This window comes from Podarcis tiliguerta (genome assembly GCF_965153285.1).
Source record: "Podarcis tiliguerta genome assembly, chromosome: 16".
Taxonomy (NCBI): Eukaryota; Metazoa; Chordata; class Lepidosauria; order Squamata; family Lacertidae; genus Podarcis; species Podarcis tiliguerta.
Genome location: NC_139549.1, coordinates 18,067,533 through 18,082,426, shown reverse-complemented (window position 1 = coordinate 18,082,426; position 14,894 = coordinate 18,067,533). Strand labels below are relative to the sequence as shown.

The 14,894-nt window shown below is 46.7% G+C and overlaps 1 protein-coding gene across 8 annotated transcripts in view; it reads left to right on the top strand.

Moving 5' to 3' along the window:
• The window catches only part of MEF2D (myocyte enhancer factor 2D), a 146,296-nt gene that overhangs the window by 67,624 nt on the left and 63,778 nt on the right, over positions 1 to 14,894 (top strand). For all 8 annotated transcript variants that reach the window (XM_083417367.1, XM_083417365.1, XM_083417369.1 and 5 more), the window contains one exon: positions 14,024 to 14,336. In XM_083417367.1, the coding sequence (XP_083273493.1) occupies positions 14,283 to 14,336 (54 nt within the window). In that variant the 5' untranslated portion in view covers positions 14,024 to 14,282. The remainder of the gene's footprint in view (positions 1 to 14,023; positions 14,337 to 14,894) is intronic.

Sequence of the window (14,894 nt, the reverse complement as noted above, 5' to 3'; positions counted from 1 at the left end):
TCCCAGGATTCTTATAGGGGAGGTCATGTGCTCTAAATGAGCATTGGGTGTGCTTTAACTATACAGTGTGGACCTCCCCTTTAAGTGTCAAGTCTAAAATATAATGCTATCCGTTTGCAGGTGGAGGATTGCATCTCTGACTGCTCACCCTTATTTAAAACTCCCTGCATGTGGGGGAGAAGGGGTTCCATCTTGCCCCCTTCCTGACTTGCTAGTTTTATATCTGCTAGAAGATTACTTTTTTATGACACACACAAGCATGTGTTCTCTTCCCCTCATGCTGCCCACCATCTCAACACAGTGTGGCATGGTGCAGCTCAGGAAAAGGTTTGCCAGTAGATCAGGCAGAATGTATTAACTGACCCTTTCTCAGGAACTGACCTCGGGGCGACACCTCTTGGGGAAAGAAGCATAACCTAGTTGCCCTTGGTGGTGTTTCTTCTTTTGTAAAAAGGCCTTAAGCTTCTCCTGCTTGGCTTATCTCTCTGATCTGCAGTGCATAATTATTACAGTGTTTCCTCAAAACATGTTTGCTGGGCCAATCCTGATGACAAGTGAAAGGGGGTGTGTGGAGAGCTGCACAGACAGGAATGGGGAACGTCACTCCCAGGGGCTGAATGCCCTCCAAGACCCTCTGCCTGGCCCTTTGGACTCCCCAGGCCACTCCCCCATAGCAGTTCAGCTCTGCATCCTGCTTGAGTGTTTTTGGCTGGATTAGAATGCGTACTTGAAGCCTGATCATTTGTCTTGCTTGCCTGGGAGAGAGATGTTTGTGTGTATAGAGATGGGCTGTTTTTGTATGAAGATAAAATTAACATGGGTTGCTCCGCCTACTTCCTTCTGACCCTGCGAACCCCTGGCAAGGGAGCCCTGGAGGTTTTCCTGGAAGTGAATACAGCTTTGACTAAAGTACGGTGAGGGAAGACTGGGTCTGGGTCTGGGAGGAAAACGGCCCCGGCTCTGGAACACAAGAAGAACCTGCTGCCTGTGGGAAACCCACAAGCAGGTCCTGAGGACAAGAGCCAGGGCTGTCTTAAGCATATCTGGCGCCATGGTGCAAAGCTCCCTCCGGCGCCCGCCCCCCTGTTTCCCAGAGTTGTCAACCTTTTTTTAAGGAGGGTGGCGCTGCCGGCGGGGCTGGAGGAGGCAGGCAGCGGCTAGATGGCGGCTCCTCTGGTGGGGAAGAGGCTGAGGCTGGACGCGGCGCCTCCCGGCTCAGCTGGACACTTCATGCCGCGGTGGCCACGGCAGACAGAGGCTCTGGGCGTGGCGCGGCGTGGCGCAAGGGTGGCGAGCTGATGCCGGGAGGTGCCGCGTCCAGCCTCCGCCTCTTCCCTGGCGCCCTCCAGAACTTGGCACCCAATGGCACTAGCCTCTATGGGTAAAACACCCCTGACAAGAGCATCTCTCCCCCTTGTAGTTTTCAGCAACTGGTATTCAGAAGCATTGCTGCCTCTGACTTTGGAGGCAGAGCATAGCCACCATGGCTCATAGCCTTGTCCTCCATGAATTTTTCTAATCCTCTTTTAAAGCCATGCAAGTGGTGGCCATCTGTGCCTCCCGTGAGAGTGAGGTTGACAGTCTAACTACGTGCTGCATGCAGAAGGACTTTCTTGTTCCTGTCCTGAATATTCCATCATTCAACTTCACCGCACGTCACTGAGTTCTAGTGTTAGGAAAGAGGGAGAAAACCTTTTCTGTATCCACTTTCTCCGTGCCAGGCATAATTTTATTTATTTCTATCATTCCACTTCTTACTCGACTTTTCTCTAAACTAAATGGTTCCAAGCGCTGCAACCTTTCCTCATACGGGAGGTGCCCTGTCCTTGCTACCAGGCATTACAGCATTTCCATGGAGACCCAGAAGAAGCAGCGGAGTCGGCTAAGACCTTGCCTCTTTGGCCCCGAGGAGACCTGATCCAAAAGGGGGAAAACATCCCGCAGCTGCTTGAAACATCATATTGTGTTTTTAGAGCAATCTGACCCTGTGCACCCAAACACCCTGGCTGAAAATACTTCCCGGCCTTGACCAGGTCATTTCCTGGACACAAGCCAGCCTGGCCTTGCTTGTCTGGCTCCATCTAACCGTCCCTTGTGGCCGGGGGTGCCTGGTCCATGGATCCAAGACTGGGAAGCAGGGGAGTGCTGGAGGAAAAGGGTAGTGACTGGCATATCAGAGTTCGTAGCCCAACACACTAACCCCTATGCCACACTGGCTCAGCCTTCCAGGATGAACCTAGGCCTGATCCTAATGGAAATTGTCCATTAGCCTCTCCATGCACTTCACTGGATTCAGTTCAGGTTGGGGAGGGGGCTTTCCCCCCTCTCCCCCAGCCCCTTCCAGATCTGATTTCTGCATCTGCCAGGTTCACAGAATTTGCTTTCATGCTAACCAAACACCTATAAAAATCCCGTTCCTGCCAATGCAACTTTTTGCACTATTTTTGCAAAATCCAGTGGCGGTTTGAGAGCGAAATCCTGCTGAGGATGATAAGGTAACCTGGAGGAGCAGAGGTTTTCATTTTTCTCTTTAGTAATTCTTTTAATGAGGACACCTCTCATCCTCCATGCTGAACCTCCTCATTATCAGGGATCTGAATTTCCACTGTGAGGCTAGTGACAGGGAGAAAATCTTCCAGCACCACCTTCTTGCAGAGAGAGATGGCAGTTGGTTATTTCATGCCCTGCAGGGTGCTGAAAGGCGTGTGGGTGGAGGCTGCAAGCTTAATGGCCCCTCACTTCCCTCCATTTAGAGAGGAAGTTCTATTTAGTGCAGGCTGATTGAGGGACGCAAATCACCTGGCTTGTGGCTGGTACCTTTGGACTGATGGTGGAATGCTCCTTGGAGACGAAATAGAGAAATTCACCGGCAGTTGCCTAGTCTTATTTCCTTACATCGGGGTAGACAATGTGGCACCCTCTAGACATTGTTGGACGACCAGTTGCATCATCTCTGACCATTGACTGTGCTGCCAGGGGCTGTTGGGGCATCCAATGAAGCTGAATTTTTTATTTCTTTCTTACAATCTAGTGGTATATCAATTGCATGAAATTAAATAAATAAGTATTGGACTATGTTTCAGATACACCAAGAGTGGCAGTAGGAAGACCACGGGGTTATGGTATATCATACAGGAAATCCCTGGAAACTGTGGATTCTGTTCGAGTCAGCTGCTGCTTATCCACCCTTTTTTGTTTGTCTTCAGGCAGAAATGAAATATTTCCCCCTATCCCTTAATGTATGCTTCTATTGAGCTTTTCGGTTTTCATACCTCTTTCATCAAGAGAGCAACAAAATCAGAAGAAGGGAAGGGGAAATGGAGAGCGGGGGGAAAGGCTTCAGCTCACAGAATAAAAGAAGCAAGAATACCCATGTGGTTTGAAGTGGATTGGCCCCTATCCAGCGGAGTTGCACAAACGTGTCCATGCAGACCAGGCTCCTTCAACTCCATATATTTTGGACTACAGCTCCCATCAGCCCCAGCTAGCACAGCCGCGATGGGAGTTGTAGCCCCAAACATGTGGAGTCCACTGGTGGACGACAATAGAAACTTACCTTTGTTAAGTAGGACTTGTTCTGCTACCTCCCCAATATCTGGTTTTTCTTTTTCTGAGGGAGAGCCCCCAAAGTGCAGGAATATGATTCAGTAACCTGTGGACGTTAGGGAGTCTTGTTTAAATCTTGATTTTCTGTTGCACAAGCCGCACAAAGAGAAGAGGGCCTAAAAGTCTCAACTGTGCTGATGGTGTGGCTCTGCTTCCCTTCTTTAATTCCTTTCCCACTTGATGGGAAGGAGGGACCTGGGGCAGCTGGCTTCTCAGCAGACTTGATGCAGGCCCCTTCTCTCCCTCTGTACAGGTCTGTAGTTAGGAACTTATTTTGGAGCCGAGAAGTTCATGGATAAGAAGAGGACTAACGGTTGGTAGACAGGATAAGAAGAGTTTGGATTTGATATCCCGCCTTTCACTCCCCTTCAGGAGTCTCAAAGCGGCTAACATTCTCCTTTCGCTTCCTCCCCCACAACAAACACTCTGTGAGGTGAGTGGGGCTGAGAGACTTCAAAGAAGTGTGACTAGCCCAAGGTCACCCAGCAGCTGCATGTGGAGGAGCGGGGAAGCGATCCCGGTTCACCAGATTACGAGTCTACCGCTCTTAACCACTACACCACACTGGCTCTCATAGCTAAAAAGAACTTCCATATCCATATTCAGCAGCTGGATGCATCTGAACAGTAGTTTCTGGGGGCCAGGGACAAGCAACAATGGGTGCTATTGCCTTTTAGGGAGTTTCCAGAGATAGCAAAAATGTTTGAAGCAAAATGCTGGACTCAGTGTGGTTTTGGTCTAATCCAGCAGCAGCTCAGCTCCTTTGTGGCTTAACTGTGTCCCCCCCCCCACACACATATTGAGTGGTGTTGCGTTGATTTGTCCCTTTTTATGTTGAAGCTGGAAAGAGGGATTGCATGGGCCAGCCATGCGATAATGCGTCTTGAGCTGTTTCCTTACTCTCTTTTTTTCTACTTGCCTGGGCCTGGGCCATCACTTTGAAGACGTTTGATGATGGCCCCTGCTTCCTTGGGAAATTGCTTGTCATAATTGTTTCCAGGTCCTCCTTTGCCCTGAGACTATAAAGCCCCCCTCGCTTTCCCCCCTTAACCTTCTCTCTATCCCACTCTACATTTTCCTCGGCTAATGCAGGGTGAGAAAACCGTCTCTGGCAAGCAGTCAGTAACCTCCTTGCCAGCTGGCAGTTCCCCCTTCCATGGGGAGTGGAAGGGCAGGAATGCAGGAGGAAAGGTTGCAGCATTTGGGACTTCTTAGTTTGGAGAAAAGGCGAGTAAGAGGCGAGTTTATGAAATGATGCATAGCATGGAGAAAGCAAATAGAACTTGTTGGAATGGAATTGAGGGCAGATAAACAAAAGAAAGCACTTCTTCACTCAGCAGCATAGTTAACTATGGAACTCACTCCCACAGGAGACAGTGATAAGGCCTCTCACATTTCATCAGAGAGGGCATTCTGCACCATCACCACTGCCACCATCATTGGATTTGTATGCCGCCTTTCCATAGTTGAAACCATGTTCGAGGTGGCTTGCAACATGAGAAGATGTACATAATTACAAACATTTCAAAAATGGTCATAAACGACAAATAAAACGCATTAAAAAGTACACTACCAAACTGAACAATTTCCACGTCAATCATAAGAAGATCTAAAGATACAAAAATTAATATCACCCCCACCAAAAAAATCCTACTAAACATTACCCCTGCCCAAGACTGGTGCCAGCAGTGGAAAAGCCTTCCCCTGCGTTACCATCATGGCCAAATTGTCTTGGTTCCACTTGCTGATCTGAATGCCTTTACCTGGGCAGTAGAAGCAAATATGAATGATGATGATGATTTTATTTTATTTTCATGTTACTAGTATTATTAATTTAGTTTGCCCGAATGTATGTTGGAACAGGTGCCTGTTCTCTGTTCTGCAAAAACTTGGAAGTTCCATGCTTAGACAGGCGCTTGGCTGCTCTCAGCTTGTTGCTATGGCACCTGATTTCCCCCCTAATATGCTTTAGTAAAATGTGCCATGATTAAACTCCACTTCCTCCCCGCAATAAGGGATAAGTAAATGATTAGTGATCACCTTCTTCCGTTTGAAAAGAAGGGGATGCAAAGATCAGGGGACTTGCTGGTCTGTGTCTTGAGATTGCACAGGTAAACTCTGCTAGCAGTTTGAGAAACCTAGAGTCATTTCTGAACAGAGAAGAAGAAGAACCTGAGAGTTATTAGGAAACCCCCTGCTCCCCTCATAGAGCTATAATTCGCAGAGGGGATTAACAGTCAATCCCTCTTCCCAGGGAACCCTGGGAATTGTAGTTCTGTGAGGGAAATAGAGGGTCTCCTAATAACTCTCAGCACCCCTCACAAATTACAGAGCCCAGGATCTGGGTCGGAAGCTATGACTGTGATATTAAACTGTTTTAAATGTGTAGTGAGAATGGGGCCTAAGTGTTCTAGAAGGCTGTTACTGCAGCCTAGGTGGTGCACTTGTAGATCTAGAGCTCAGTCTGCCAGGTATGCAGCAGGAAAGTTCCAGAGCATGATCACTGAGTTGATCCCGAGTTGAGGCATGCACAGAACCTTCTGCATGTGCATTCCACTTATGACCTGGACAGTCCAGAAGCATGTGCCGTCTGCTGATTGCAGGAGTTGGTGTTGCATCTCTTTTTCATTGTGCCTTGGTTTTTTGCAGAGTTAGGACAGATAAAAGAAAGTGATAGTATTTTTACAAAGTGAGGAAGTTCTTGTGAGAAAGATGAGCAGGGTGGGGCATACTGGAGAAAGAAGAGGGGAGCACACACTGCAGAAAAATTTCAGTGTGCAAATTATCTCTCTCCATACACACATGGGCATTTAGAATTTAAATCTCAAAGAAGGCGAGGCAACTAATCTTCCCATCCAGTTCACACCAGAAAAAATCCTGCAATTAATTTGTACCCCCCACCCAGATCAAATCAGTTGTGCTTTGATTCATTTACCCCCAATAAATTTCCCAACTCTGAAGCCTGCATCAATTGCCTTTTAACCACCTTCCCATTAATTAATCCCCCCTAAATCATGTCTAGATGAAGTCATCTGAAATTAATGTCGTCTCGCAAATTAATACCCCACCCCCTAAACCCAGATCAACCTCCCAATTCAGTTCTAATCTCCCTCCTCAATGCATTACCTACCTGGAACACACTTGGGGAAAATATTGGGGGGGGGCAGTCTTCCTGGACCCACCCCTAGCAACTGTGTTTAGGGCAGATCAGAATGAGCAGTGGCAGGAACAGTAGGGTTCTCCCTCTCCCCCACCCCCAGCTGCCCAATTTCCTCCCTCTTGCTCCCCCCCCCCCCCATTTTAAAGAGACATATTAAGGATTGCACTTCTCCCCTTCCTGCTCACCCCAACCTGCATAGTGTAGAATTTGGCAGGGGCTGTGAAGCCGCAGCTGGCACCTGATATTCTCCAGGGAATGATTCGATCTGGGTCAGGAATATAACATATATATGTGTGTGTGTCCTCTCTCTCTCTCTTTCCCCTCCCTTACTTAAATTCCTCAGGGGACCTGATGGAATTTGTCCTATCATTTGAGCTTCCTGCAGGTAGAACTCACCTGCTGGTGTTGAGTGAGGGGACTCCAGCTGTTTTTCCCAGGTGGAAGGGCCTGGCCTTTGGAACTGGCAAAAGCTTGCCCCTTGTTTCTTTTGAGCGTCCCTGTTTCTTAAGCAGAAAGGAAAACGGGATCAGCTGGGCAAGGGCTGGTCACAAAGGATCTGGACAGGGCAGTGGAAACATGTCGATGTTCCCCTTGGGACATGTCTGGATTGTGCTCCTGGCTCAAGGTCTGGATGATGACAGGAATGGAGCTGGTGAAGGAATTTTCTCTCCTCCCTCCCTTCCTCCCCACTCCCAGTTCAGATTTCCCGGGTTGGATTCACATGGTTCCTCATGGTTAATGCTGCAATTAAAAAAAAAAATAATCACCCCCCCCAAAGCACTTCTGCTGCTCCCACCCTTTTTGCTTTTGCAAAAGTGTATTCCAAAAGAGGGTGGGTTTTTGTTACACACACACACAGGCTTCATTTAATTCTCACTCGCTTCCCCCCTGCCGCCCCCCCCATCACTGCAGAAAGCAAACTCTTCTCCCCCTCTTCAATTTGAGGCAATTTATTGGGAGTCGGGTATGAATTACAAGGCACAGTGCTAACGAGCACCTGCTTGTATGTAATTGACTTGACTGCTAATTGCTGGGATAATCATACTTTGTGCATAATGGTTTTCACAGAGAAGGTTTGTGGTGCCGTGCACCAGGCGGTAGCTTGCTTGGCTCAGGCGCGGGTTGCAGCGGGGGGGGGGGGGCACAGACCTGGCTACTTCTTCCATTTTCGAAGCTTGCAAACACACACACACACACACACACACATACACCCATCTCAACCATTTCACCAGTCTTGGCAAATGTGTTGCCTGCCAGATGTTTTGCACTGCAACTCCTCTCCCTCCCCGCCCCAAAACTAAGTGATTCGGCAAACTCCAGATTCTTTCGGATTCGACCCATAACATCCCAGGTAGCACCATTTGGGGTTCAGCTCTTGATCCATGAGAGGTTTTGCCCTCTGGTTCATCAGATTAGCACGAGAATCCAGGAGGAGCTTTAGAGGTGGATCAGGCCAAAGGGGGCCCCATCTAATCCAGCACCCTGTTCTCACAGTGGCAAACCAGGTGTCTCTTCTGGGAAGCTCACAAGTAGGATACAAATGCAACAGCCACTCTCCCCACTTGTGCTTCTCAACAACTGGGTATTCAGAGGCAGGCGGAGGCTGAGACTGGAGGAAGTACACAGCCATGATGAGTAATAAGCTTTGATAGCCTCCTCCTCCTCCGTGAATTTGTCTAATCTCCTTTCAATGCCGTCCGCGCTGGCGGCCATCGCTACCTCCTGTGAAAGTGAGTTCCATAGTTTAATTTACACGCTGTGTGAAAGACTTCTTTTGTCTTGAATTTTCCAACATTCAACTTTGTTGGACACCTGTGAATTCTAATGTTATAAGAGAGGGAGAAAAACTTTTCTCGATCCACTTTCTCCACTAAATGTATACAGTGGTACCTTGAGTTACAGACGCTTCAGGTTACAGACTCCGCTAACCCAGAAATAGTACCTCGGGTTAAGAACTTTGCTTCAGGATGAGAACAGAAATCGCGTGGCGGTGGCAGCAGGAGGCCCCATTAGCTAAAGTGGTACTTCAGGTTAAGAACAGTTTCAGGTTAAGAACAGACATCCAGAACGAATTAAGTTCTTAACCCGAGGTACCACTGTAAACTTACAGTCAGAAGTCCCTGCCTGCTTTCTTGCTTGAATTTATATCCAACAACAGCAACATTTGTACCCCGCCCATCTGACTGGGCTGCCCAAGCCACTCTGCGTGGCTTTCAACAAACTATAAAAACATAATCCACCATTAAAAGCTTCCTTCTACAGGGCTCTTCTTCAGATGCCTTCTAAAAGTGGTATAAACATCTCCTTGACATCTGAGGGGAGGGCGTACCACAAGGTGGGTGCCACTGCCGAGAAGGCCCTTTCATCCAAGGAGTTCCAGGGTGGTATACATGGTTCCCCCCTCCCCATTTAATCCCCACAACAACCCTGGGAGTTAGGTTAGGCTGAGAGTGAGTGATTCAGTGAGCTTTACGGCTGAGTGGGGATTTAAGCCCTTGTCTTTCAGGTCCTAGCCTAACACTCTTAAACCTCTGCACCACACTGGCTGCCCCAGTGGCCTCTTTTTGGTCTCTTTCCCAACCCAAAATCAAAGTAGCAAGTTCCTGTCCTTCAAGAATCTGAGCCTGAAAGACAGGGTTGCAGTTTTGCGCTTGACTGCTTGCTCCTGTTCCTTCAAAGAATGAGTTGAGGTGGTGAAGACTCACTGATCTGCTCATGACAGAGCAATATGGTCATTGCTAACATTTGTTGCTAACACACATTGCTGTGTGCTTTAAAATTTTGCAGAGGGATGCTACATTCTGAGTGATGTATTTATTAATGACATGCTTCGTAAGCCTTCCCTCAAGTGATCTCAAGGTGGCATACCAGGTTCTACCCTCCACCTCCTTAATCCTCACGACAACCCTGTGAGGTAGGTTAGGCAGTGACTGGCATAAAGATACCCAGTGATCTTCATTATTTACTTATTGCCCACCCTTCACCCTAAGGTCATGGCTGAACATGGGTCTCCACAGTCCTAGTCCATCTTTCTGTCCACTATGCCACATCTACACTGCAGTAAATTTTGAGGTTCCTGTATTCTGCGGGTTCCCTGATTCTTGCATTAATTTGGTGGTCTTGTTGGGTCTAACAGGCAAAATAGTTTATGAAGGGCAATGAGAAAGATTTGTGCACCTTACACAGTTTTCTGCTTGCATTGCTCAGTTACTTGGTGGTCATATCTTCTGCCTCATTGAAAGTCTTAGAGTGTAATGAAGTGGCTCTTAGCTTGTGATGTGAAGGAATCCACACCCCCTCAAAAACCTGGTGCTTCCAAACCTCTGTGTTATTACTATTATTTATTGCATTTATAACCTACCTGTTCTACAAAGGAGTCCCAAGATGGCGTGTGTGGTTGTCCCCTTCCTCATTTAATCCCCTCAACAACCCCTTGAGGGAGGTTAGGCTGAAAGGCAATGACTGGCCCATGGTGAGTGTCATGGCCGAGTGGGGATTTGAACCTTGGTCTCTCCCAGGTCCTAATCTGATGCTCTAACCACTACACCATGCTAGTTCTATGTAGTGTGCAGAGAGGAAAGGGAATGAAGGAGGCTGAAAAAGAGAATGCACACACACACACACACACACACACACAGAGTGGTACCTCTAGTTATGAACTTAATTCGTTCCGGAGGTCCGTTCTTAACCTGAAACTGTACTTAACTAGAGGCGTGCATTCACTAATGGGGCCTCTTGCTGCCGGCACACGATTTCCGTTTTCATCCTGGGGCAAAGTTCTCAACTCGAGGTTAGTAGAGTTTGTAACCTGAAGTGTTTGTAACCTGAGGCGTTTGTAATTTGAGGTACCACTGTATATATGAAAGAGAAGAATTGCTCCATGGTAATGGTTACCATGGTGACCTCTCTCTCTATATCCATGCATCCCAGCTGCCTACATCTTTATTTCTCTTTATTTTGCCCCTTACGTCTTTCAGCAATTTAGGGTGAGAGAGATAGAGTGTTTGTTAGCTGAGGTGAGGAGAGGCATTCTCCCCTGGCAGGGGTACCAGAGACTAATTGCTGGAGAGAGGCCTGCCTCCCCTCGCGTAAAGCCATTTGCGGCTCCAGATAGCATTAAACAATTTGTTGTCGATGATGTTGTTATTTACCTGCCCTTCACCCTTAGGCTAGGTTGCAACAATTGAAACACAATGTTAAAAACAGTTTAAAGCAACTTGAAACCACAGATAGGAAATCCAGATCTCAGAGTCCAATCCTCCGCCTGCCCAGTCATCTGTAAATTTGGCTTTCTCATTGTTCATCCTTCTTTCCAGGTTGTTTTAGGGCAACTGAAAGGCACCAGTCCCAATACTGATCTTTGGGGGACTCAACTGTTTACATACCCACAGTGTGAGAATTGTCCATATTTCACTGGGTGGCCCAGGATCTAGTGTCCAGCAATGAGGAGGGCATGGATTAATGATGCTCCTGAGCTGTTTGGGCTCCCAAAGGCCGCAGTGTTTCTGAGGACATCTTCGTCTGGCCTTTCTCTGAATTGCTGTGCCAATGCTTGGCATCATCAATGCCACAAAGGTTCATGTGGTTAAAAAAACACCAAACAATTAAAAGCTTCTAGTCCTCAAGACAGCAAAAGCAGGTGCCAAGGTGTGGGCAGCAACAGCATGCTGGTGAAATTTCAGAAGACTGCTGGGCCAGGGAAGGAAGCAGGGTCAGGAAGTGGAAAATCAGCAAAGGATTGTGGGGGGAGAAGCAAAAAACCATGTTTTCTGTTTTCTGACTTTGCTTTAAAATGTATGTAGACTTGCAATAGTCTAGTTGTTGCTGTTGTTATTAATAACAGTAAATAAATAAGTGATTTCTTCCCAACAAAAATTAATTATTGCTAGTAGGGGTGTGTTGGACCCTTTTAGAGGGTACCATTTTCCTGCCCCAGCTTCCACACTTCCACATGTTCCTTCCCACCTTCCAAAAAGCTGCCAGTTTGTGTTGTGTTGAGCCATCAATCCTGGGAAGTTGCAGAATTGTTTCATTGCAGTGCAAAGGTCCCAGTGAGCCAGTGGTTTCTCGCCAGCAAATATAAGGAAGGCTCACAGCTGCAGTGTAGAAATTATAGGCTTTGAACTCCCTGGTCAACTTCTCTTCCCTACCCCACCCCCAACACATTGATTGAGTTGTTACGGGGTGTGATCAGAGAGAAATGAAAGGCAGAGAAGTTTGCAGAGATAATTACGTACTTCTTCGCAGTAGTAAATCACCCAGGAGTTTTTGATGACACACACTGTCCTGGCATCAGTAAGCCAGTTAACACATACAGTATGCTAAAAATCCTTTGTCCCAGTTTGATCCACAAGTGGCATGCTTTTCATAAAAGAAAGCACTTCTTCACAAAGCATAAACTATAGAACTCACTCCCACAAGAGGCAGTGATGGCCACCAACTTGTATGGCTTTAAATTCATGGGGGGCAAGGCTATCAAAAGCTACTAACCATGATGGCTCTGCTCTGCCTCCATGGTCAGAGGCAGCAATGCTTCTGCATATCAGTTGCTGAAATCCACAGGAGAGGAAAGCACTCTTGACTTGGGTCCTGCGTGCAGGTTTTCCGCATCCATCTGAGTGGCCACTGTGAGAACAGGATGCTGGACTAGATGGGCCCTTGGCCAATCCAACACATTCTTAAGTTCTTACATTTAAAAAAATTGTTACCCTCTGGCTTACAGCCCTGTCCCCCAGCCTGGTAGACATGTACCTGAATCCAGGATAATACTTCCTACACCTGATGAAGTGCCACCAGAGTCTTTTCTAGTTTTCATGCAAAGTGACATGTAAACGCTAGAAGCCCCTCTGGAAATCCTTTGAAGTAGTTTAGGCTTAGGGGGTCCATGCTTAACCAGTGGGTTTTAGGGCCAAGTAGGATTTGAACTCTGATCTCCATTGTAATAACCACCATACCACATTGAGCCCACATTCACAGCATACATTTAAAGCAGCATCCTACCACTTTAAACAGTCATGGCTTCCCCCCAAGGAATTATGGGAGCCATAATTAAGGGGGCTGAGTCAGGAGACACTCTCCTCTCTCTCAGAACTACAATTCCCAGATTTCCTTGGGAAGAGGGATGGATTGTTAACCACTCTGTGAGTTGAAGCCCTGGGAGGGGTCTCCTAACAACTCTCAGCACCTTTAGCAAACTACAGCTCCCAGAATTCTTTGGGGGAAGCCATGGCTGTTTAAAGTAGTACCATAATGCTTTAAATGTATGCTGTGAATGTGCAGTCAAGCAACTGATGCTTTCCCCCTTCTTTATTTTTCTTTAAAAGAGCTGCTTTTCTCGAAGTTGCAAAAGGGGAAAATGATTCAGTTGTTTGTTATGTCTCTTTTGTCCCTGGGTCTTCCAGGTGTACAATGAGTGCTTCCTGTTTATGGCCTTGACACTTTCAGGACTTATTCTAAGACAAAGTGTTGTGTGGAAACTTTTCCGTAAGGTGTTCCCTGGGGGTGGGGAAGGGGGAGGGCTCCAGAAAAATGTGTTCCAGAACTGAGCTGTTGGGTTCTTCTGAGTTCAGTTGCTTTTAGGGCAGAACAGATTGGTGCCATTTTGCTGCCTTAAATGGTGCTGTTTTGCCATTTTTATATACATTTCAATACTTTCTCATGTTGTCCATTTTCACCCATTATTGTACATTTTTATGAATGTGAAATATAATTTTTTGAACTACTACTGTCATGGTCAAATGGGGGTTGAAGTGGCTTTCAAATTCTACAGGTTCCTGAAGTATTGCTGACCTTGTCTATTGCAGCTAAATTATGCCATAATATATTTGTTATTCTTTAAAATACTACTGATAATGTCATGGGAACACAAGGTATATGGGGCTTTATGAAGGGAATAATCTCATTTCTAGAGAAGACCTGACTTCCAAGCAGCTGTTCCAACATTACATTTCTCATAAAGCATAGCCAGATGTTTAACACTTATCCCTGTATGTAGAAAGGCAGCATCTCAGGTTGCAGGGTTCTGATACACTCTTCTGTCTGGCACATGCAGACCTTTGAACCTTTCATTTAAAATCAGGCTCCACTGAACCCTGAAGTGTGTCTGTGATGTATGCAGATTAATCACCCCACCCCATTTTCTCAATGTAAATGGGTCCTGCAAGCTGCTGCTGACCCCAAGATACTTCTGAATGTACCACATAGCAAGAGAAAAAAGTGATAGTGTTAATTCTTTTTCTCCCCCTCTTTTTTTTGTAGGCTTCTTTTATTAAACCTCATCACAAATTCCCAACGCATCTGGATTTGCACAGACAAGTGGAATACCATGAACTGAAAAAGCGGCAACAAACCTTTTTTTGTGCTTAGTTTTTTATTTTGTGATTTTCTACTTTTTTTGTTTTTTAAAAAACGATTTTTTGGATGACAGCACTTTGAAAAACAAGGTGTTTTCCTTTTTTTTTAATTTTTGGAAATTAAAAAATTAAGCCGCCCCATACCGTGAGGATCTCCGGAGAAGATGGGGAGAAAAAAGATCCAGATCCAGAGGATTACGGACGAGAGGAACCGGCAGGTCAGTTTGCATTAAATGGATAGAAATTGTACATCATCATTTTTCTCTCTTTATGGTGGTATGGGTGGTGGGGAGAATTTGCAATTTCTGCAGAGTCCCAAAGGGGACGTCCCTTTTCCCTTGCTTTGTGCTTTGACTTTGCTGACTCTGAAATTGAACCTGTGCTTTTCAGTAGCACAGACTCTTGTGAGTGGTGTATCAATTAAGTGGTTTGGGGCTGCTTGGGAGCCTAGCTGGGTTTCCAGGTCTCTTTCCTGAGACTGGGATGGAACAGAGGAAGGTGCCTTATGTTGAGTTAGACTGTTGGCCTATCTAGCTCAGTATTGTCTACACTGATTGGGAGCAGCTCTTCAGGGTCTCCCAGGCTGGGGGCAGGGTCTTACTCAAGCCTCCTTGAAGGCACCATTGGGATTGAACCCAGGGCCAAGCAGATGCTCTGGATCTGAGCAGCTGTGATGGTGGATGAAGCATAGGAACTACAGAGTGCGGTCTTATAGGCCAGGGAGCAAAGGCTGGAAGTTATGTCCCCATCTGGGGAGCAGTTCACACCACAGTTTG